This window comes from Trachurus japonicus, chromosome 23 (assembly GCF_045865225.1).
Source record: "Trachurus japonicus isolate A0001 chromosome 23, Traja_1.0".
In the NCBI taxonomy this organism is placed as follows: Eukaryota; Metazoa; Chordata; class Actinopteri; order Carangiformes; family Carangidae; genus Trachurus; species Trachurus japonicus.
The window spans coordinates 834,094-858,855 of NC_140929.1; the positions used below are offsets into that span (position 1 = coordinate 834,094).

A 24,762-nucleotide genomic window follows, 5' to 3' on the forward strand; every position below is an offset into this window, starting at 1 on the left:
TTTTTTCTAAAAAAATTTCCCCCCCAGAAATGTCTCTACAATATTTCCAAAAATTCACACCATTTGGCCCTAATTTGAACATATACATTGACTCTATGACTCAAATATTTGTGTTTTCTGGTGTTACATGACACGTTTTCCAACTGTACTCAGATGTGACCAGTGTGTGTGTGTGTGTGTGTGTGTGTGTGTGTGTGTGTGTGTGTGTGTCTCTGTGTGTGTGTGTGCGTGCAGCCCCCGAGGCCCCCCACATCTCCTCGGTGGACTACTCCCAGGGCGTTCTCTACGTGCGCTGGACCTACGGGGAACTCTTCATCGACCTGTCCCACTCCCGCATGCTGCACTGGCAGCTGGTCGCCGTGGCGAAGAAGGGCCCGGAGAGGAGCTACTCCATCCACGTACGTCTGCTGTTCATGTGTTCATCTGTTCATGTGTTCATCTGTTCACCTGTTCATCTGTTCACCTGTTCATCTGTTCATGTGTTCATCTGTTCATCCCTTCATCTCTTCATCCATCCATCCATGTGTTCATCTCTTCATCTGTTCATCTCTTCATCCCTTCATCCATCTGTTCATTCAGCTATCCCTCTATTTGTTCATCTGTTCACCTGTTCATCTGTTCACCTCTTCATCTGTTCATCCGTTCATCCGTTCATCTGTTCATCTGTTCACCTGTTCATCTGTTCACCTCTTCATCTGTTCATCCGTTCATCCCTTCATCTGTTCATCTGTTCACCTGTTCATCTGTTCATCTCTTCATCTGTTCATTCAGCTATCCCTCTATTTGTTCATCTCTTCATCCCTTCATCTGTTCATCCCTTCATCTGTTCATCTATTCATCTGTTCACCTGTTCATCTGTTCATCCATCCATCTATCCCTCTATTTTATCATTTTTTCATCTATCCCTACCATTGTTCATCTGTTCCTCCATCCATCCATCTATCCCTCTATTTGTTCATGTGTTCATCCATCCATCCATCCGTCCATCCATCCATCCATCCATCCATCCAGTTATCTATCTATCTATCTATCTATCTATCTATCTATCTATCTATCTATCTATCTATCTATCTATCTATCTATCTATCTATCCATCCATCCATCCATCCATCCATCCATCCATCCATCCATCCATCCATCCATCCATCCATCCATCCATCCATCCATCCATCCATCCATCCATCCATCCATCCATCCGTCCATCCGTTCTGGTTTCACTGTTTTTACCGTCTTTTTCTTTCCACCACAGGAAGTAGGCTACATGACACCAGTTTTCAAAATAAAAGTCTGTCTTATCAAAAAAACAAACAGGAAACAGACCATCAAGATACGGCTGATCAATCAATCACAGCCTGGTTATTATTATTGATCTCATTAATCGTCATGGCGACTGTGTGTGTGTGTGTGTCAGGTGACCCGTAACGTGATGCGAGCCAGCCTGCCGCTGCCGCCCGGCGACATCTACAACCTGACGGTGACGGCGTGCACCGAGCGCAGCCGCAACACGTCTGTACCCAACATCATCAAGCTCGGTCAGCACGCACACACACACACATCTACACACACACACACACACACACACACACACACACACACTAGAGCTGCACAATTAATCGAATTTTAATCACGATCACGATTTTGGCTGCCAAGATTAAAGGATAATTTCCGTTTTTTACAACCTGGACATTATTTCTAGCATAAAATAAGATCATTTTACTCCCCCAGATAACTTTGGTGTCATTTGGAGTTGTTTTGACGAAATTATCCCCAGTGGAGCGGCGCGTATATCCGTATACAGTTTTTTACGATTGAATAAACACTAAAATCTAAAGTTTTGCCCAATTATCAAAACCTTACACTCAAGGAGCAAAACTTGGCCCCAGATTTGCACCACTGTAAGCACAATGAGTCCGTTCACACTTTGTGCAAAACAATACACACCGTGATTTGAAACACTAACACACACACGTCTATGCATTAGACACAGAAGTATATCAAGATGACACTTCCTTGCAATTCTAAAGCACTGACTGTCAAATGACCACACCTATGAGCCAGTTGATTGAACACTGCCATCAGGTGTGCAAACACAAGATTGCTTAATTGTAGACACACCAATCAGGTTTAAGCACTATAAAAATGCAGCAGGTGAGTTCACCAAGCTTAACCAAAATGGAAGGAAGAGGAAGAGGAAGAGTGAGGATGAGAGGGGGAATCGGAGAAAGAGGAGAAGAAGGAGGCAGAGGCCGTGGCCGAGGAAGAGGAAGAGGAAGACCTCAAGCAGGAGTAGGTGAAGCTCAAAGGAGAAGAGGTCCAACTTTAAGCAATGAAATTCGCAAAAAGTGTGAGCAGACATTGTGTTTACAGTTGTGCAAATCCGAGCGATGTTTTGCAAATTCACTGTGTGCTTCACCCATACTACTCTATGCACTTAGAAGCAGAATTAGCCGAAAGTGTTTAAGGTTTTCAACAGCAGAGTGTAACTGGTGCAAACAGAGTTAAGTCATATGCAACGTGTGTGTTTCATATGGTAAAAAAATATGGTTTTGATAAGTTAGTGTATAGTTTTTACAAGAGTGGTTCATTTTGCAAAGGAGTTAAGGTGTTTTGCTAATTGGGTATGTGGTTGTGCTATTCGTGTGTTGGGTTTTGCTAAACAAAACAAAACAATCAAAATTGTGTTTATTCAATCGTAAAAAACTGTAATGGAGTCTACAGGGCAGCAGAATGCAGCCTCTAAATAACACATTATCTGCAGAGAAACTCCTTCATTTCACCAATATTTAGTTCTGATAGGCTAGTGCTATTCCCCTCTGAGTCCGGGGTTAGCTGTTATCAACATCCGGGGTCTGTAGGTTGACCTACTGACCTCTGACCTGGATGATGTCATGTCATGTCATCTCTTGTTGCTACCGCTAATGCTACGGTTGGTTTCTGCGTGTTTGTGACTTGTCAGAACAAAATGAGCAGCTGGATGAAGTTCAGCTTCCACAGGCTTCCTCTCCTCAACCTGGACTCACTAAAGCTCCGGCTAGTTGAGATAAAAATGGACCCGAATGCCGAAGCAGAATGATTATTATCAGAATGAGATGACATCATCCAGGTCAGAGGTCAGTAGGTCAACCTACAGACCCCGGATGTTGATAACAGCTAACCCCGGACTCAGAGGGGAATAGCACTAGCCTATCACAACTAAATATTGGTGAAATGAAGGAGTTTCTCTGCAGATAATGTGTTATTTAGACCCTGTAGACTCCATTATACAGATATACGCACCGCTCCACTGGGGCTAATTTCGTCAAAACGACTCCAAATGACACCAAAGTTATCTGGGGGAGGAAATGATCGTATTTTATGCTAGAAATAAGGTCCAGGTTGGAAAAAACGGAAAGTATCCTTTAAATTAAGATGATCATCTGCGATAATATTAACATATATAAAAACGAGCTGTGCTGCATCAAATCAAGAACTTTCTCAACCAACAGTCAGCCAACCACTTTTATCTGTTAATTTAATGTTTTTAATTCGTTGCAAATGGCTGCTGAATATAGGCTACTACTTGATAGGCTACTTCCTGTGTATTTCAGATTAAAAGCCTACTAGTAGCTCCTGTGTGGGGGCTTTTAATGTGAAACTCGTGCAGGAAGTGAAGGTGAAACTAGAAGTAGTGGAAATAAAAATAATGATCGGTGAGACAGAAGAAAACTAAAGTCAAAAACACAATGTGTTGATGATCAGCATCATCTTAATGTCTCTTTAACCAATTTCTTCTAGAATTGTTTTTAAAAACTTTTTTTTGAGAAATTTTACCACTTTTTTTTCTAGAATTAATTTTTTTTTTTTTTTTGAGAAACCTTCACCACTTTTTGATTATATATTTTTTAAAATCTCTTTTTGAGAAATTTTACCACTTTTTTCTAGAATTTTTAAACTTTTTTTTTTTTTTTTTTGAGAAACCTTTACCAGTTTTTGATCATTATTTTTTCTAATCTTGCGTCCATGCTGGACAGACTCTTGCCCACATCTCTGTGTATCAGTGATGGCAAAAATTAATTTTTACTTTTACTTTGAAGTTACATTTCAGAGCCTGTACTTTCTTACTTTTATTTGAGTTAAGGAGTTGAATCAGCAGCTTCTACCAGATTTATTTTTTATTTTTTTGTTTTTTACACAAGTATCTGTACGCTACTGTACAGAATGACACCTCTGCACTCTGCAATGGCATTTATTTTTCACTATAGCCCTTTGTCTTGGGTAGATTTGATTTTATTATTATTTATTTTTATTTTAAGTTTCATTTTGAACTGAAAGCCTTGTTCACATAGCCTATTGTTAGTTTCACATAGAAAGTGCAATAAAAACATGTTTTATCTAACATAATGTATAATCGTGATTAAAGCAGAAGTAAGGTGAATGTTTGTGTTAATCTAAGTCTTAAATAGTTGTATCTTCCGACAGCAATCACTTCTATAGAGTGTTTGGACCGAAACAACACTTTTTGATTATATTTTTTTAAATCTCTTTTTGAGAAATTTTACCAATTTCTTCTAGAATTTTTTTTAAACTTTTTTTTTTTTGAGGGATTTTTACCACTTTTTTCTTTATCCCCCCCCCCCCCCCCCCCCAGAAATTTCTCTACAATACAAGTACTTTATTACTTTTATTTGAGTAAAAGAGTTGAATCAGCAGCTTCTACCAGATTTATTTTTTTATTTTTTTGTTTTTTACACAAGTATCTGTACGGTACTGTACAGAATGACACCTCTGCACTCTGCAATGGTATTTATATTTATTTTTCGCTATAGCCCTTTGTCTTGGGTAGATTTGATTTTATTATTTATTATTTATTTTTATTTTAAGTTTCATTTTGAACTGAAAGCCTTGTTCACATAGCCTGTTGTTTGTTTGTTTCACATAGAAAGTGCAATAAAAACATGTTTTATCTAACATAATGTATAATATTATAATCCTGATCAATAATTGTGATTTCAATATTGATAAAAAATAATCGTGATTATCATGTTGGCCATAATCGTGCAGCCCTAACACACACACACACACACACACACACACACACACACACACACACACACACACACATATATACACACACACACACACACACACACACACACACACACACACACACACACACACACACACACACACACACCCTCCTCTGAATCTCACAGTGAATATGAAACTTAATGTTTTCCACTTCCTCTTTGAGCTGCTGGTATTTTGGTGGTTGAGGAAGTGTTAGTGTGTCGCCGTCTCCGCCTTCACACACTCTCACACACACACCCACACACACACACACTCTCACACACACACACACACACACACACTAACACTAACACTAACACTAACACACACTCACTCTCTGTGTTTCAGAGCCGGCTCCTCCCCGGGCGCTGTACGCCGTCAACGCCACGCACTCGTCCGTCACTCTGCTGTGGAGCGAGGAGGGAGTGGTGGACTACTACCAGGTCCTGTGTCGACCCAGCAAGACCAGCAAGGACTTCAAGGTAACTTCAATTTCAATTCCAATTTCAATTTATTCAGGATCGCCCCTTGAGATGCAGCAGGAATATGGGGAAGTAAGGAATCATCCAGGGTGAATGCTTTTCAAAGTCGAGCTATTCGTTGTTTTCTAGGTTATGGAGCTATTTCCCTAGCTGACATTAAAAGTTGGCATTGAAAACAGAATTTGTAGCTGAACAATTGTTCACTTTGTGATAAAAGCATGAAATTTGGTGGATGTGTTAGTGAATATGTTTCAGACAAATCTGGATATTGGGCCACCTCAAAAGCGCCCCCTAGTGGCCGTGGCAGCTATTTGTTATGCGAATAAATGAATGATGAATAAAAACTGCCCTTTTAATAATACCAACTATGTATTATAGTGTCATAATTATTGGAAAAAGTGTGTTCATTTGTCTTTCTATGATGTCTGGTTTAGGAGTTTTGAAAATAGGTGTTTTCGCCATTCGTGGGGACATAAATTCAAAATGGCCACCGAAAAAACTCCCATGGAACATTAGTTGACCCGGGCAACAAGCAAAAATCCTTAAAAACCATGTTTCAAAAATGTATCCAGCAACACATCCACCAAATGTTGTGCTTCTGTCACAAAATAAACAATTCTTGTGATTTATTGAGCTAATCTGCCCCACAGGGATGCACATATTTGGGGGTGCGCTACCCACACGTTTAGCCCCGTTGCTCCTTCCATGAACGCACAATCCTTACAAGCTGTACCTCGTTGTAAAGGTGACTAATCAGGCTTTCCAACAATATACAATACATCACCAGTTGGTATTATTAAAAGGGCAGTTTATATTCATCATTCATTTATTAGCATAACAAATGGCTGCCATGGCCACTAGGGGGCGCTTTTGAGGTGGCCTAATATCCAGATTTGTTTGAAACATATTCACCAACACATCCACCAAATTTCATGCTTTTATCACCAAGTGAACGATTGGTGTAAAATATTGAGCTAATCCGCCCCACTACTGACATTAAAAGTTGGCATTGAAAACAGAATTTGGCATTGTAATAAAAGTTGTATTGACACTGAAACAAGTATCGGCATTGAAAAATGTTGGAACACAGGCATAAAAAATACAATATTTAATTTAGCCCCTCCCCTCAGACCCTCCCCTCCACGCCAAAACCCTGACAGTAACTTGGCATTGAAAAAAAGAACATTGAAACAGAAAAAAAAACAACTGAAAACCAGTGAGACTGGGGGGGAAAATGCAGTGTAAAAAAACACACTGAAAAAGATGGACATAAAGAAGAAATCTGAAGACTGACATTGAAAACTACATGATAATATCTCTTTTTTAAAAATCCAAATTAAATATTGTATTTTTTATGCCTGTGTTCCAACATTTTTCAATGCCAATACTTGTTTCAGTGTCAATACAACTTTTATTACAATGCCAAATTCTGTTTTCAATGTCAAAAATTGTTATTACAATGCCACATTCTGTTTTCAATGCAAACTTTTAATGTCAGGGAAATGGCTCCATACTAGGTGTGCATAAATGTACTCCTGCTCTGGCTCTCCAGGGTGACATGGGCTGGGATTGGAACCCTGTCTGATTAATCAGAAAGGGGAAATGCTTCGGCTTTGGAATCGCTTGTCTTCTATGCCAGAAGATAGAAGACAAAAAAGTCTTTAACTGGGATAAAACACACAACTATCCTTGGTATCGTGACATGAAAGCTATTTTTAGCGAGGCTGATCAACAGCATATTTTCACTAGTGGTTTGCGTTGTAATGTTAATTCTGTGAAACATAAGTTATTTCTTGAGTATAAAGAAAAATGGGCTAATGATATCTGGTTTAAACCAAAGCTCAGAACCTGTTGCCAGTTGAAAAATGTATATTGTTCAGAACCCGATGTGACTTTGCCTTTGGATAGATCCAAGAGATGTTTATGTGATTCTCCCTCTGGCAGTAGAAGTAGGTCGGTTTAACTCAGACTATGCACATTATGTAATCTAAATGTAATCGAGGATGAACTGCATTTTGTGTTTCATTGTCCGTTATATGACGAAGCCAGAACAGGCAGTTTTTGTTTCAGAAAATGCAAAATGTGAAACCGGAGTAGTTTTGGGTTGATGATGATGATGAGGTAAAGTTGGAATGGTTCTTCAGAAAAGAAGTCTTTACTAGAGCTACTTTCATAAAAAGTGCCTGGTCAAAAAGAAAAAGTGAATTATTGATGTGAATTCCATGTGGTTTCTGTTTCTGTTTGGTTTTGTCAGTGCTCTGATGATTTTGTTTGGTGTCTAAATATGATGATAATGTGTCTTGTATAAGCCCTTATAGGCTGCATGGGCGCCTTAAAGGGATAGTTCAACATTTTGGCAAATTGGCCCATTGCCAAGGTTCGTTACCTTTAATTGTAGGTGTAACCTATTTTCAGTACGGCGGAGCGCAGCAGCTGGCTGCTCAGAGCTACGCTATGGAGGCTAAGGGAATTTCTTGGTTTCCCTCATTAAACTCATCAAATTCAACATCCCAAAACTCCACAGCGCTTTTGTAGACAAGTTGTGACCTGCACAACCACCACGCTATGAGATAATGACGGAACGATGCGAAACGGAGCCGTTTTCGAGGTAAATACAGGGTAAATACGGAGACTGCTTGCTGAAAAACTGTCCCTGAACGCAACGCGCATCAGCGGTTTTGTATGAATTTACCTTGAAAACGGCTCCGTTTCGTATTGTTCCGTCATTATCTCATAGCGTGGTGGTTGTGCAGCTCACAACTTGTCTACAAAAGCGCTGTGGAGTTTTGGGATTTTGTATTTGATGAGTTTAATGAGGGAAACCAAGAAATTCCCTTAGCCTCCATAGCGTAGCTCTGAGCAGCCAGCTGCTGCGCTCCGCCGTACTAAAAATAGCTTACACCTACAATTAAAGGTAATGAACCTACTGCTATGACTATAGCAATTATGGCAATGGGCCAATTTGCCAAAATGTTGAACTATCCCTTTAATTGGTGCACGACACGTAAATAAATATAAATTCATTCAATTCAATTCAATTCAGTTTCAATTTATTTAGGATCGCCCCTTGAGATGCAGTATCTCGTTTTCGAGGGGGGGTCCCTACATACCAAAATAACACAAAGACATACAACTACAATGATACACAACAGACACAAAGCACACTGCTCTCCCACAGGGCCGTTGCTAGGAATTCTGGGCCCCCTTAAAGAATACTAAAGTGGGCCCCTCCCCCTAACTTTTCCTTTTTTTTTTCTTAGACTACGTATGTATTATCGTTTTTTATTTAGCCTTCTTTGTTTTGATGCTAATGCAGCATTACACTGCAAAAACTCAAGTATCTTAGCAAGAATATTTGTCTCATTTCTAGTCAAAATGTCATTTCTAGTCAAAACAAATCTCATTCTACTTAAAATAAGACTCATCATATTAAAAGCAGCTTGTTTTTAGACACTTTTTACTTCTTTCAAGCTGATTTTCACTTGGAATAAGTAGAAAAAATCTGATAGTGGAGCAAGTTTTTCTTCCTTATTACAAGCACATAAAACTTACTTTCACTGGCAGATTTTTCTATTTATTGTGAATTTCAGTGAAAATGATCTAAAAACAAGTTAATTTTTAGGTGATGAGTCTTATTTTAAGTGGAAAGAGATTAGTTTTGACTAGAAATTGGACGTTTGGACAAGAAATAAGACAAATATTCTTGGAAAGATGTAGAGTTTTTACAGTGTACTATGAGTATTAGTCAGGGTCTTACGCAGAATAAATCAGTCATACAAAGATTAGACTACTGGGGTTTTTTATGGGCCCCACTGGGCGCTGGGCCCCTAGAGTTATCATCACCTTTCTCCCCTATACAACGGCCCTGGTACGCCCACTTCAACAGCCCAACAAACCCCACCCACCTTATCCCAGACTCACAGGAAGTTGGATTACAAATACATACTGTAAATGCACGCGTACCTACATATAAATGTAACTGTAAATGTAAGTGTAAGTGCTCACATACACATAAGCAAATACACATAACAATACAACATCATACTCACAACACAACACAACATCAGGAGCAACAGAGTAACAGAGTGCCACTGCATCAGAAACATGAGTAGCTTGTTCTTAAGTGAAGTAATCGGATGGAGCTTTGTGCACTGCAAAAACTCAAAATCTTTCCAAGAATATTTGTCTTATTTCTTGTCAAAATGTCTCATTTCTAGTCAAAACTAATCTCTTTACACTTAAAATAAGACTCATCACCTAAAAATGAACTTGTTTTTAGATCATTTTCACTTGAAATAAGTAGAAAAATCTGCCAGTGGAAGCAGGTTTTTTGTGTTTGTAATAAGAAAGAAAAACTTGCTCCACTATCAGATTTTTCTACTTATTTCAAGTAAAAATCTGCTTGAAAGAAGTAAAAAGTGTCTAAAAACAAGCTACTTTTTACTGTGATGAGTCTTATTTGAGGTATAATGAGATTTGTTTTGACTAGAAATAAGACATATATTCTTGGTAAGATTTTGAGTTTTTGCAGTGTACTTGAATGACCTGCGGCCTATTTCTGTATGAATTTTGGGCACTGTGATTGGATGAATTTGCCATACTGTATGTCTGAGAGGATAAGGAGATGTATAAAGGACCAGTAACTGTTTTAAGTTTGGTGGAACATCTGAGTGAATACATACATTTATAAAGAAACAAGAACCAGTGAAACTGACGCCTGGGTTTCGGATAGGGATGTGACGATTATACATTTTCTTGGTACGATTATTGTCAGAGTAATAATCACGGTGTTACGATTATCACGATTATTATGCATTAATTAATTTCACAACACTATGAATGTGTAAAATCAAATTCAGTCAAAATATAATTTACATTACTCATTGTTTACACAAAATATTTCAAGTATCTATTAATATATGACCAATTCTTAGTCTCCAGGGGAAGTGTTTGAAATATTCAGGTCATAAATTGTTATCTATACCAAATGTTAAACATTTATTTTAATCATTTTTTGTTTTGTTTTGCTTTTTTTTAAAATTAAAAACGACACACTAACATTTAAATTCCTACCAATTCATTGTTACGTTAGTTAAAGCAGAAGTAAGTGATATATTTGTGTTAATCTAAGTCTTAAATAGTTGTATCTTCCGACAGCAATCACTTCTATAGAGTGTTTGGTCTGAAACACGGGTCTGTCAGTCACTCTGCTCTGCTCTGAGTCGAGGAGAAAACATTTATCGTATCCTACAGTTTTTATCCAATGAGGAGAGAGAACGGCATGCAGGGCTGTGTGTGCAGCCAAGGAACGCCATGAATGTGGTGACGTAGCGACGAGGACTGTTATGGTGCGTTCAAGGAAACTCGTATTTTTCCGACCGTGAAGTGGTACCAGTTCGATCTGGTACGAGTTCACGGGTCAGAAGTTACGAGTGGCCGTTATAGTGACTTTCACCGGTAAAACAGGTCGGAGAAACACGAGTGGGTTGCCTGAAACGCTACAAAGTCGTAAGTTGTGACTTGAAGCTGTAATTTACGATTTCAAAAGCCTGCCTGGAACGCAGCATTAGCGAAAACGACCGGACCACTTACTTCTGCTTTAAGTGGACCAGTATCTGAGCATTTACCTTTATTTTTGCGCCACATCTGCCGATATAGATCCAACATAATCTTTTTTGTGAAAGTAACGGTATTTAGGAACCTTTACGATTAATTAATTGTGGCGTTTAATATCACGATTAATTGTGAAAACAAGTAATTGTGACATCCCTAGTTTCGGATGAAGCCACTTGAGTGCATCGTACATAACACAGTCTGGACCAGACCGGACCGGACCAGACTGGACTAGTCTCATATGACTCAAACTGAGAATCCTTGTGTCTGTGTTTGTCTCCGCTTGTGTTGCTGATAAAGTTTGATGCTGGTTCGATCATCATCGTCATCGTCCTCTCAGATGAAGAGCAGCAGCTGTTTGTTTTGTTTTAGTCGTGTTGAAAAGATTGAAACCTGAGCCGAGAGCAGAGCCGCGACGGTATCTGTCTCTGCACTGCAAAAACTCAAAAATCTTACCAAGAATATTTGTCTTATTTCTAGTCAAAATGTCATTTCTAGTCAAAACAAATCTCATTCTACTTAAAATAAGACTCATCATATTAAAAGCAGCTTGTTTTTAGACACTTTTTACTTCTTTCAAGCAGATTTTCACTTGAATTAAGTAGAAAAATCTGATAGTGGAGCAAGTTTTTCTTTCTCATTACAAACACAAAAAACTTGCTTTCACTGGCAGATTTTTCTACTTATTTCAAGTGAGAATTAGTTTGAAACAAGTGAAAATGATCTAAAAACAAGTTCATTTTTAGGTGATGAGTCTTATTTTAAGTGGAAAGAGGTTAGTTTTGACTAGAAATGAGACATTTTGACAAGAAATAAGACAAATATTCTTGGAAAGATTTAGAGTTTTTGCAGTGTGAGGTGGTTTTCACACCCGACCCACCCGACCCACCCGACCCGGTTCCATTCAGATGAAAGTTGTAACATTGTTCTGCTTTCACGCTGAAGCAGCAAACTTTCTGAATAACGCTGGTCGATGGAGCAGCGTGTCACGTCAGCTGTTTTATTTCAGGCGTGTTGACCGTCATCCATTGAACCACAGTTACCTCCAGAATTACCCTCTTTGGGGATTTTTTAAACTTATCACATAATGGTGGCTCAGCAGCAACAGTTTAATATGAGCATCGGGTCAGACAGCGAGGCAGAGAACATTTCACTCTCACGACAAACGACAAAAAAAAACAAAAAAAAACGGTAAATCCGGTCGATGGCGGACTGTGTATAGATGCACTGTGTGTTACGACACTTTTTACATCTGGTCCTGTGTTTGGTCCAGTGAGCGTTCACACTGCAAGTGAACATTGGTTTTCAGGCGGACCAGGGTTCACTTGTTCGGTCGCTCCACAGATCAGATGAGCTTTCACACCGGCATAAACAAGGAACTACCCCAAGAAACAAACCCTGGTCCGTTTAAAGCGAAACCAAACAGCTCTGGTGTGAAAGCTATTTTGGCATCTGTTAACATCTGGTCAATGTTTTGGTTCTGTTGGTCTGATCTGATCTGGTCTGATCTTTGTTCTGTTGGTCTGGTCTTGTTCTGTTGGTCTGGTCTGGTCTGGTCTGGTCTGATCTTTGTTCTGTTGGTCTGGTCTGGTCTGGTCTGGTCTGATCTTTGTTCTGTTGCTCTGGTCTGGTCTGGTCTGATCTTTGTTCTGTTGGTCTGGTCTGGTCTGGTCTGATCTTTGTTCTGTTGGTCTGGTCTGGTCTGGTCTAATCTTTGTTCTGTTGGTCTGGTCTGGTCTGGTCTGATCTTTGTTCTGTTGGTCTGGTCTGGTCTGGTCTGATCTTTGTTCTGTTGGTCTGGTCTGGTCTGATCTTTGTTCTGTTGGTCTGGTCTGGTCTGGTCTGATCTTTGTTCTGTTGGTCTGGTCTGGTCTGGTCTAATCTTTGTTCTGTTGGTCTGGTCTGGTCTGGTCTGATCTTTGTTCTGTTGGTCTGGTCTGGTCTAATCTTTGTTCTGTTGGTCTGGTCTGGTCTAATCTTTGTTCTGTTGGTCTGGTCTGGTCTGATCTTTGTTCTGTTGGTCTGGTCTGGTCTGATCTTTGTTCTGTTGGTCTGGTCTGGTCTAATCTGATCTTTGTTCTGTTGGTCTGGTCTGGTCTGGTCTGATCTGTGTTCTGTTGGTCTGGTCTAATCTGATCTTTGTTCTGTTGGTCTGGTCTGGTCTGATCTAATCTTTGTTCTGTTGGTCTGGTCTAATCTGATCTTTGTTCTGTTGGTCTGGTCTAATCTGATCTTTGTTCTGTTGGTCTGGTCTGGTCTGGTCTGATCTGTGTTCTGTTGGTCTGGTCTAATCTGATCTTTGTTCTGTTGCTCTGGTCTGGTCTGGTCTAATCTGATCTTTGTTCTGTTGGTCTGGTCTGGTCTGATCTAATCTTTGTTCTGTTGGTCTGGTCTAATCTAATCTTTGTTCTGTTGGTCTGGTCTGGTCTGATCTTTGTTCTGTTGGTCTGGTCTGGTCTGATCTTTGTTCTGTTGGTCTGGTCTGGTCTAATCTGATCTTTGTTCTGTTGGTCTGGTCTGGTCTGGTCTAATCTGTGTTCTGTTGGTCTGGTCTAATCTGATCTTTGTTCTGTTGGTCTGGTCTGGTCTGATCTAATCTTTGTTCTGTTGGTCTGGTCTAATCTGATCTTTGTTCTGTTGGTCTGGTCTAATCTGATCTTTGTTCTGTTGGTCTGGTCTGGTCTGGTCTGATCTAATCTGATCTTTGTTCTGTTGGTCTGGTCTGGTCTGATCTAATCTTTGTTCTGTTGGTCTGGTCTAATCTGATCTTTGTTCTGTTGGTCTGGTCTAATCTGATCTTTGTTCTGTTGGTCTGGTCTAATCTGATCTTTGTTCTGTTGCTCTGGTCTGGTCTGGTCTAATCTGATCTTTGTTCTGTTGCTCTGGTCTAGGCCCGGGAGCCTCAGGTGTCCAGTTCTCATGTGGTGACGGTTTCTGGTCTGGCGCCGTCGTCGAGCTACAACTGCACCGTGACCAGTTTCAGCTACAGCACGCCGAGCCGAGCGGCGCACATCCGCATCACCACCACAGGTAACACACACGTGTTACACACCTGTTACACACCTGTCACACAATAACACACCTGACACACACCTTTAAAGGGATACGCCAACTTTTTTTTTTTCTTTCTCTCCACTGTCAGATTTTTGTACTTATTTTAAGTGGAAAATTTGTTTGAAAAATTTTTAAAAAGTGTCTAAAAACAAGCTGCGTTTTAAATGTGATGAGTCTCATTTTAAGTGGAAAAAGATTTATTTTGACTAGAAATAAGACAAATATTCTTGGTAAGATTTTAAAATTTTTGCAGTGTTCCTGTTGGTGTTTCACAGTAAAAGCCTCGATCCTCTCTCAGCCCCCCTGAAAGGCTTTTAATGTGAAACACCAACAGGGAGTGTTGGGCTTAAAGGGATAGTAGCATTTTTTTTAAAGTGGGGTTGTATGATCTACAAATAGCCCCTAAGTACTTTAATTGCAGTAGAAGACTCTCTGCACTCCTCCTGTTAGCAACGCCAGCCCATAATAGCCCTGCCCAGAGATTTACAACATACAGTGTTGTGAACAGACCCAAAGAAACGGCCTATTTTCACGGCCTAAAAGACGTTTTACCTGAAAAATAATACACAGTTCCATTGTTCGCTATAATATAATTTTTTCCAGCCCTTCAAAGTGCAGGAAAAACACAGTTTTTATTTGGACCTAACCAACTGCTGATCGGCGGGCGCTAACCCTGGGCGGAGGGATACGTGAGTTGGTTCGGTCCAAATAAAAACTGTGTTTTTCCTGCACTTTGAAGGGCTGGAAAAAATTATATTATAGTGAACAATGGAACTGTGTATTATTTTTCAGGTAAAACCTCTTTTAGGCCGTGAAAATAGGCCGTTTCTTTGGGTCTGTTCACAACACTGTATGTTGTAAATCTCTGGGCAGGGCTATTATGGGCTGGCGTTGCTAACGGGAGGAGTGCAGAGAGTCTTCTACTGCAATTAAAGTACTTAGGGGCTATTTGGAGATCATACAACCACACTTTAAAAAAAAATGATACTATCCCTTTAAAACATGACATCATGGGTCTGACTGTGACTTCCTGTGCGTGCAGCTAAGGAGATGAACCCCAGCGTGGCGGCCATCTCGGCCCTGGCCGTGCTCAGCGTCCTGCTGCTCAGTCTGCTCGTCCTCTTCCTGCTCGTCCTGCGCAAGAAGCACCTGCAGATGACCAGGTAGGCCCGCCTTCATCATCACCATCATCATCATCATCATCACCACCACCACCGCCAGACCTCTGTCTCCATGACAACCTGAGGTCTGGCTTCACCTCCGACCTTCTTCAGTTGAATTAACCCTCTGATGGCGTGGGATCAGGGCCGGCCCCAGGATGTTGGTGGCCCCCTAAACACCAAATCACTGGTTAAAACTGAAAACAGTTATCTTAGTAATTCTCAGATATCTTTCATGTAGCCTCCAGTCTTTACTTGTATACCCACTTTACTATTTGTTTGATTTTATTTTCTACAATTATCATCACTAATTACCAGTTTATTTTATATTATTTTACTCTTTCTTTTATTTCCATTACATTTGACCCTGCTTTTGAGATATGGGATCTCTTAAGGTAATAAGTTACAATGTTAAAGGTCTCCACAGCCCAATCAAGAGAAAGAAAATTATTAATCAGTTAAAGAGAAATAGCCAATAGTATAAAGCTGCAGTACCGGAGTAACCGTAGCTCTAGGACCGCAGCTGTAGGACCCGTTCGATTTACGTCACAGCGCCCCGACACCCCCAACGTTAGGAAGTTGCTGCGTTACTATGGAAACGGTCACCGCTTTGACCGTTATATTATTCCGCTTTGAATTTTATATTACAAGTTCACATTTTGAGTTTGAGTTAGGTAACGAAGAAAGGAGTTGGTTAAGTTTAGTAAAAAGATCAGGTGTGTAGTGTGTGTAGAGTGTAGACGATCAGTTTAAGTGAGAAGTGTAATTGTGTTTAGGCAATGAATAAAGGAGCTGATTAAACAACAGAAAAATAATTCCAGCAGTCGATTTCCAGACCGTTGCTAGGTAAAACAGGCCGTTGCTCTGATCAGAGGACAGCAGAGGAGGAGAACTATGGATATTTACCTTATGTTTCATATTTACCGTGATTTAACAGCATAATAAATGACTTGTAGATTGTTACAGGGACAGTGGAGGCTATCTGCCATCTTCCACACCGCTGCTGAAAACCAAACCTGCGCTCAGAGCCTCAGAGCCTCCCCTGTCACCGCTTGTCTCGGTGAAAAAAAAAAAAAAAAAGGAGCTCGGTGGAAGTCCGCGACAGTAAACGTGTTTATGACAGATAAGACTACACAAATATACCCATCCTATGATAATATATATAATATTATTTTTGAAAATGTTTTAATAAATATTCTACATTATTCAAGCTTTAATTTTAGTAAAAAGACCAGTAGAGTGTAGAATAGAGAGAGTCCAATGTCCAGAAAGTAGTTAGGAGCACGTTTGAGGTGATTTGTAGTCGATAAATCTGACGGCAGTAACTTCAGACGAGATTAAAAATGATCAGCAGGCAGAGGCGATTTTAGAGTCTGCTGGGGCCCTAAGCAAAAATCCCCAGGGGGCCCTCCAACCAGTGTTTATCACCATAATATTATAAATAATCGAACACCAACAAAAAATGTATGAAATTTAAACTTTTTTTATTCCAAATGTCCAGTTATGGTGTAAGCTGGTGACATGTTGTCTTCATGATGGGCAGGTGTTGCTGTCTCACTGGAGGTGCACGTTCAACTGATATGACAAAAAAACAAAAGACAGTTTTACTTTAATTGATAACATATGCCATCATGCCCTCTAAAGATTCTTTATGACAATACACTTACAGTTTTCACTGTCAGCACTGGGAGGGGGCACTTTGTCCTTCTGTTATGCTGTTGTCAGAAACCTAAATAATAATCCTGAGGAGAGATAAGAGAGTGATTTTTAAATGTTTTCCTTGGGCATAGCTTTCATAGCACCAATATATTACACTTTCATATTATTATAATAATAATAGGCTACTCACTTCAATACTGTAACATAGCTTTACTATGTCACCCTGCTAGCTAGCAAGTTAATAGTGTTGTTACTTGCTGCCAAGGAGGCCAGCAGATAACGTTAAGTTAACCTTGCTCTTTTTCTTTTTTTTTGTCACTTAACGACTGTAACCGAGTGGAGCACCAGAACCGCACGCACCGAGTCCCTCAGTCAGGTGCAGTCCCACTCGCTAACTGGTCACCACTGGTCTGAAGCTAACATTAGACTATTAGCATTTGTTCAACAGTTATTTACTGTTCACGTTACACTCTGCTCCACTTACCACCACTGTCTTGCATTCATTTTTACTTCAGCCTCTTTTTTCTTCACGTCTTGCTCCCAGGTGGACTCTTCTTTTCCCCTCGGCTTCATTAGAAACTCCCAGTGATAAGGTGCATCATACAGGTTGACGTTAGCTGGGATCAGGTCCGGAGAATGACATGGGGCCCCGTTAGGGGGGTTTCCTACTGCGATGTCATTGCAAATCGACGCTATACGACGATACGGGGAGGGGGGTGCGGTCACTGCGGGTAGCGCATTTTGAGATATTTCTGTCGATAAAACTGCCCTCGGGCCCCGACCCTCGGGGGCCCCCTAATGGCTCGGGGCCCCAAGCAGTTGCCTGCCTTGCCTGTTCACAAGTAGCGCCTCTGTCAGCAGGTAACGGCAGTCTCCACTTGGTAGGAAGCCATAGATATATATACGTTTATATATCTATGGGTAGGAAGCGCTGTGACGTAAATCGAACGGGTCCTACAGCTGCGGTCCTAGAGCTGCGGTTACTCCGGTACTGCAGCTTCACCCTACTCGAAATAGCTGCCAGATTGCATTCCTGCAAGAAACTCACCTTTCAGATAAGGAACACGAAAAATTAAAGAAGTCCTGGGCAGATAAGGTATTTTACTCATCACACTCATCTGGTCGGAAAAGAGGTGTAGCTATTTTGATACACAGACAGGTCAATTTTACATCAACCAAAATTCATAAAGACTCGACAGGGAGATTTATAATGATAAATGGATTGATTGACGGAGTGGAAGTTTGTCTTATGAATATATATGCTCCAAACGAGGATGAGCCTAGCTTTATTCGTACAATCTTCTCCATAATATTACAGCATAGCTCTGGTATTTTATTGTTAGGAGGAGATTTTAATTGCGTCATGTCCCAACATTTAGATTTGTTCAACCTATGTCTCGCACTTCTACTTCTAGGATGAGCAATATGCTTAGGCATTTATCGACAGAATCTGGCCTGGTGGACATTTGGAGAAACAAACACCCTAAAGGCAAAGACTTTACCTTTTTCTCGCATAGGCACTCCTCATACTCCAGAATAGACCTCTTTTTTACCCCCAAGGCAGAATCTTATAGAGTAGTTGACATAAAGATCCTCCCAATTACATTATCCGATCACGCTCCTCTCGTATTGTCATGGAACAATGATAGAGAATTCATTGCATTTATAAAAACTGAACTAAAAAATTATCTTGACACTAATACTTCACCTGAAATATCACCCCTTACTCTATGGGACTGTGCAAAGGCATATATTAGAGGCCGAATCATTTCCTTTACAAGTGCCAGAAAAAGAAAAAGGGAAGAAAAACAGCGAGAGCTAGAAGACAAAATAAGGCAGCTCGAACAGCAACACAAAAGAAACACAACTTCAAGCTTATTAAATAATTTGAAAGAGGCACGCAGAGACCTAAACAGCTTAATTAATGAAAAAAATAGAAGGCAATTTAAGATTCACTAACCAAAAATACTACGAAAATGGCAATAGGGCAAGTAGGCTACTAGCATTTAGACTTAAAAAACAACAATCATCAAACATAGTTCAGAAATTAAAGGAGAATAATTCAACTCTCACAAAGCCGGATGAAATATCCCAGTCCTTTGCAGAATTTTACAAGAATCTGTACAAAAATACAGACACCTGCACAAATGATGAGGAATTGGCACAATTTTTAAAAGACATCAAATTGAAAGAGTTACCTGAATCTATGGCAAGAGAACTGGATGAGCCTATTAAGGACCTGGAAATACGTCAGATAATCTCCACACTGAAAAATAATAAAAGCCCTGGCCCGGACGGGTATATTAACGAATTTTATAAAGCCTTCATAGAGATTTTATCACCTTTATTGCTACACGCTTACCATCATGCATTAAAATCTGGAACCATGGCCCCCTCTTGGAGAGAGGCTACTATAGTAGTGATAGGGTGGATTCGCCTAATGTGGGACACTTAAGCTTAAATGGGTGTAGGTCTTCCTATAGCAAAAGAAAGTTAATGTAAATGTGGTCTCACACAAGCTGTGATATTGCATTATCAAAATCACATGACATCTCAAATGTCCAATCATAGGTTTAGGAGGGAGAACCTTCAAACCGGAGGCACCCTGTGTGAAGACCACCAAAATGCTAGGTACTTAGGGTTTGGACAAAGTTAGTGTTAAGGCCATAATTTATTAAAAAAAACAAAATTATTGCAATTTTTTGTCAAAATGTGTTTATAATATGTTGATGCATTAAAATATATCTTAATATGCTGTAACCATTCTCAATATTTAGGATTTTGATCAACATTTCTACTGTCCCACTTTAGGAAACATGCTTTCCTAAAGCGGGACAGGTGGTTGTTCCTAATGTGGGACAGGGCTTTTCCAGGTAAAACTAATAGGTTGAACAATAACAATGGTTGTTTACATGGCTTTATTGTTATAATGCATTGTTTTGAATATTTTACAACAAAAGAAAATTATATATATTAACTGGAAGTGGTCATAATACTGTTAAAGGAGTAAATGGCTCTGCATTTTTTTCTTTCTTGTTTCTAAATCTTGTCTTTTTTGATAATGTTCATGAAAAATGTTGTGTTTAGAAGTAATCAAAGGATAGCACATTACTGATTAATTAAATGGAATGTATTTCAGAATCACAGTGGCAAAAAAGAGTAAGGCAATGAGACAAAACCAGGGAAAGAAAACATGGGAAAAGAAAGGAAAATAATCAAGCAAGAGAACTCAACCAGTGGAAAAAAGACAGGATGAGGGGAGACATTAGTGAATATAGGGAGATCACTGAGGATGGTGGTGTCCCACAATTGAGGTTGTTGACCAGGGCTGGGAATGACCCTAAGTCCACTCTCTAGCGCACGGTAAAAGGTCACATCCACCACACAATTGGTAGAAAACCATTAACACTATAGAAGATGAAGCAGAACTTGGACAATAAGTGATATTATTGAACACTGGTTTGCAATCTAGCATTTATCATGTAAATTAAGATGACTTTTAAACAGACTTTTTAGTGTCCCACATTAGGAGCATGACTGTCTCACATTAGGGAACAGAAGTTGCCGCAAAAAACTTTGCAATAAGAGTTGAAATATGTAGCCTATGGTATTTCTTTTAGGAGTGTGATATCAGAATTTTCTCTTTGGATTCCATTAGATCACAACCTAAGGATTTCAGAATGGTACAGGATGTAGATTGAAAGTGTTTGCTTCATATCACAATATACACCAGAAGTCTAAATTGCAAAAAATGTCCCACATTAGGCGAATTCACCCTACCTAAAGATGGCAAAGATCCCACCAAATGCCAATCATACAGACCGATCTCACTATTGAATACAGATCTACGAATCCTAACAGCTATTCTACATTACTACAGAAATGATCCATCCCGACCAGACAGGGTTTATAAAGGGGAGCTACTATGGAGACAACATCAGAAGGTTGTTAAATTTAATGACACACCCAAAAGTTAAAGAAGAGGAGTCAATGATATTATCCCTAGATGCCATGAAAGCATTCGACCGAGTATCCTGGCAATACCTTATTCAAACTCTGAAACGATTCCAATTTGGCCCGAACTTCATCAAATGGATCCAAACCTTGTATTCGGATCCACAATCTGCAGTTAAGGTGAACGGATTTCTCTCAGACCGCTTCACTCTGGAGCGTGGGTGTAGACAAGGTTGTTCACTATCTCCTTTGTTATTTGATATCAGTATTGAACCATTAGCACAGTTGATTAGGGATAATGATAATAGAAGGGGAGTTACCAGGGGTGCAGATCTGATGTCAGGATTGGGGGGGACACAAAAGTGATTTTTTTTCTTTTTCTTTTTTGCCTGTATGCAGCTCATAACATGCCACCATAAATCACAACTTGGTAGAGGCTCACCATATCATTCAAAAAGTACTGCACAGGGAATCATTTATTGGGCTTATACCTTTCTTGTTTATTTGTCCTAAACAGCCAACAGCCGTATCACTGCTGTTATATTAGTAAATTATAATTTTAAAGGTCTCTGACATATAATATCTACTCACATTCTTATCTTTCGCCTCCCACTGACCTTCCCGGATCCCCAATTCTTCTCACCATCTTCCATTTCTCCCAGGGTATGGGACTACTTTATGCATGATTTGGATGAATATCAAAATATAAATCCTAAGATTGAGGGTGTCATTTTTTTTTTATTTAAAGGGATAGTTCAACATTTTGGCAAATTGGCCCATTGCCATAATCGCTATAGTGATAGCAGTAGGTTCATTACCTTTAATTGTAGGTGTAAGCTATTTTCAGTACGGCGGAGCGCAGCAGCTGGCTGCTCAGAGCTACGTTATGGAGGCTAAGGGAATTTCTTGGTTTCCCTCATTAAACTCATCAAATACAAAATCCTAAAACTCCACAGCGCTTTTGTAGACAAGTTGTGAGCTGCACAACCACCACGCTATGAGATAATGACGGAACGATACGAAACGGAGCCGTTTTCGAGGTAAATACAGGGTAAATACGGAGACTGCTTGCTGAAAAACTGTCCCTGAACGCAACGCGCATCAGCGGTTTTGTATGAATTTACCTCGAAAACGGCTCTGTTTCGTATCGTTCCGTCATTATCTCATAGCGTGGTGGTTGTGCAGCTCACAACTTGTCTACAAAAGCGCTGTGGAGTTTTGGGATTTTGAATTTGATGAGTTTAATGAGGGAAACCAAGAAATTCCCTTAGCCTCCATAGCGTAGCTCTGAGCAGCGAGCTGCTGCGCTCCGCCGTACTGAAAATAGCTTACACCTACAATTAAAGGTAACGAACCTACTGCTATGACTATAGCAATTATGGCAATGGGCCAATTTGCCAAAATGTTGAACTATCCCTTTAAAGCCTGCTGATGTCATCAGTGTCTGTGTAAGATTTCGGCTCTGGTTATTTGTTCTACCATTTCAATCATTTCTTTTTAGATGTGAATCTAAAATGTGAAGAATGTGAAGTCTGAAAATACATTTGTTCAATTTTGAATAATTTAGGGTATTTTTATTGGGGGGGACAATTCATGTTTTTCAGAAATTGTCCCCCCCGGGATCTGCACCCATGGGAGTTACGATAAACAGAGAACAGCATAAAATCTCAATGTATGCTGACGATGTTTTGTTGTACCTTACAAAACCTGTAACAACAATACCGTGTTTAAAGGATATCATTTTAACTTATGGATACTTCTCGGGCTACAAATTAAACGTGGACAAAACAATGGCCATGGATATAGGCGGCAACATCTCAGATACAACTAAACTGCAGAGTGGGTTCAATTGGCCAAAAAATGGCATCAAATATTTAGGAATTCATATACCACCGTCATTAGAAAGACTATATGATTTCAATTACAAAAGTCTAATTCATAACATCAGTAAAGACCCCTATCTCTGCTGGGCCGCATTGAGAGTGTCCGTATGAATGTGCTGCCTAAATTACTATATTTGTTTCAAATGTTACCTCTTGACATCCCCAAAACTACATTTGACAAATTGGACAAACTAATTTAAATATTTATCTGGCAGAGAAAGCGACCAAGAATTAGACTAAAAGTGTTACAGTTATCTAAAGCAAAGGGAGGGCTCAAACTACCTCATTTGAGATACTACTTCTGGGCTGCGCAACTAAAACCGCTAATAATATAATATGGCTTCAGGACTTATCATACACACGCTGGCTCCATATTGAAAAGAGTTTATGTGAAAGACCTCTACAGGCCTTGCCATTCTTAGATGTCCATCCAAGTAAAATAAGTATGGGTGATTGGACCAAAATTACATTAAAAATATGGAAGACAATAAAATCTACATTTGGGCTACCTAAAACAATTTCAGCACTTACAAATATTGGATATATGAATGATTTTGTGCCCTCTAAATTAGATACAGGCTTCAGGAAATGGTCTGAGTATGGACTCACCAATTTACATCAACTCCACAATGCTGGCAATTTTAAATCATTTACACAGCTGTCGGAGGAATTTAAGACACCAAGCACAGTTTTCTTCAGATACTTACAGTTAAGGGATTTCTTATTAAAACACAAAGACTGGGACAAAGTTACTAAACCAACGCTAATTGAAGAGTTATTGATTAAAGTACAAACAAAAAAATGGGATAAGAAAATAATAAGCTATTGTTACCAAATATTCCTAAGTATGAATTTGAATAATACTGCACAGGCTAAGGAGAGATGGGAAATTGAAATTAATTCCAACATATCACATGATATGTGGGAAGAAATTTGTACTGAAGTACATATGGTAACTAATTCAAATGTATGGAGAGAATTTAAATGGAAGGTAGTCATGAGATTCTTTCGGACACCTGAAATTACAGCTAAATTTAGCACCACACACTCAAATAAATGCTGGAGAAACTGTGGGCCACACGTTGGTAATCAGACCCACATACTCTGGCTATGCCCAAAACTGGAAGCATTCTGGAAGGAAGTGTTTGAAACACTTAATAAAATATTTGGTGGAAATATTACAATGGACCCAATGGTAACTAACCCTACTAGGTCTATTACCAAGAGGGATGGAAGGAAGAGCCAAGAAATATCTCTTACAGATACTACTAGCAACAGCAATTAAATGTATCACAGTAAGGTGGTTGAAGCCTTGTACCCTCCAACACACAATATGTGGACTGAAAAAATAAAAGGAATATATCAAATGGAACAAATAACATATTCCCTGAGGCTCCAAAAACATATATTCACTAAAAGGTGGAGCCTTGCTATGGGTATACTGATATAGGGGAGAGCGGGGTAAGTAGTGCCAATTTTTACTTAAATTGCCTTGGGGATTATAATAATGCCCCCAACTAATATATGTACATATAGTTTAGGATGTTGTGCATCCCTGGGAACAATCACTTTGAATCTTAAATAAACTGATTCAGAAATATAGCTTTAGAAAAAAAAGTGGTTTTGTGGCACAACTTGCCCCCGGTGCGGGGTAAGTTGTGCCATTAGAGAGAATACACTGGGGTAAATTGTGCCATTGATAATTGAAGTAAATCAGATCATTTTAATCTCACAAATGTTAATGCTATAAAAGCAAGACATTCAATACAAAATTAAAGCCAGAAGCGGCGATGATCGGGCCCTCGCTTGTCCCCATGTAGTCGCGGAGGCCTGAGGCACGCTGGGGGCTGTGGCGCAAAGAAACGCAATGTTTTGTTCATCCACCAGGTGGCGCTACGAGCACAACCAGAC

At 39.6% G+C, this 24,762-nt stretch overlaps 1 protein-coding gene across 1 annotated transcript in view; it reads left to right on the top strand.

Annotated features, from left to right (window-relative positions):
- The window catches only part of ptpro (protein tyrosine phosphatase receptor type O), a 98,475-nt gene that overhangs the window by 42,871 nt on the left and 30,842 nt on the right, over positions 1-24,762 (top strand). The window contains exons 11-15 of the mRNA XM_085769918.1: positions 235-398; positions 1,412-1,532; positions 5,395-5,528; positions 14,033-14,171; positions 15,238-15,358. Of these exons, the coding sequence (XP_085626044.1) occupies positions 235-398; positions 1,412-1,532; positions 5,395-5,528; positions 14,033-14,171; positions 15,238-15,358 (679 nt within the window). The remainder of the gene's footprint in view (positions 1-234; positions 399-1,411; positions 1,533-5,394; positions 5,529-14,032; positions 14,172-15,237; positions 15,359-24,762) is intronic.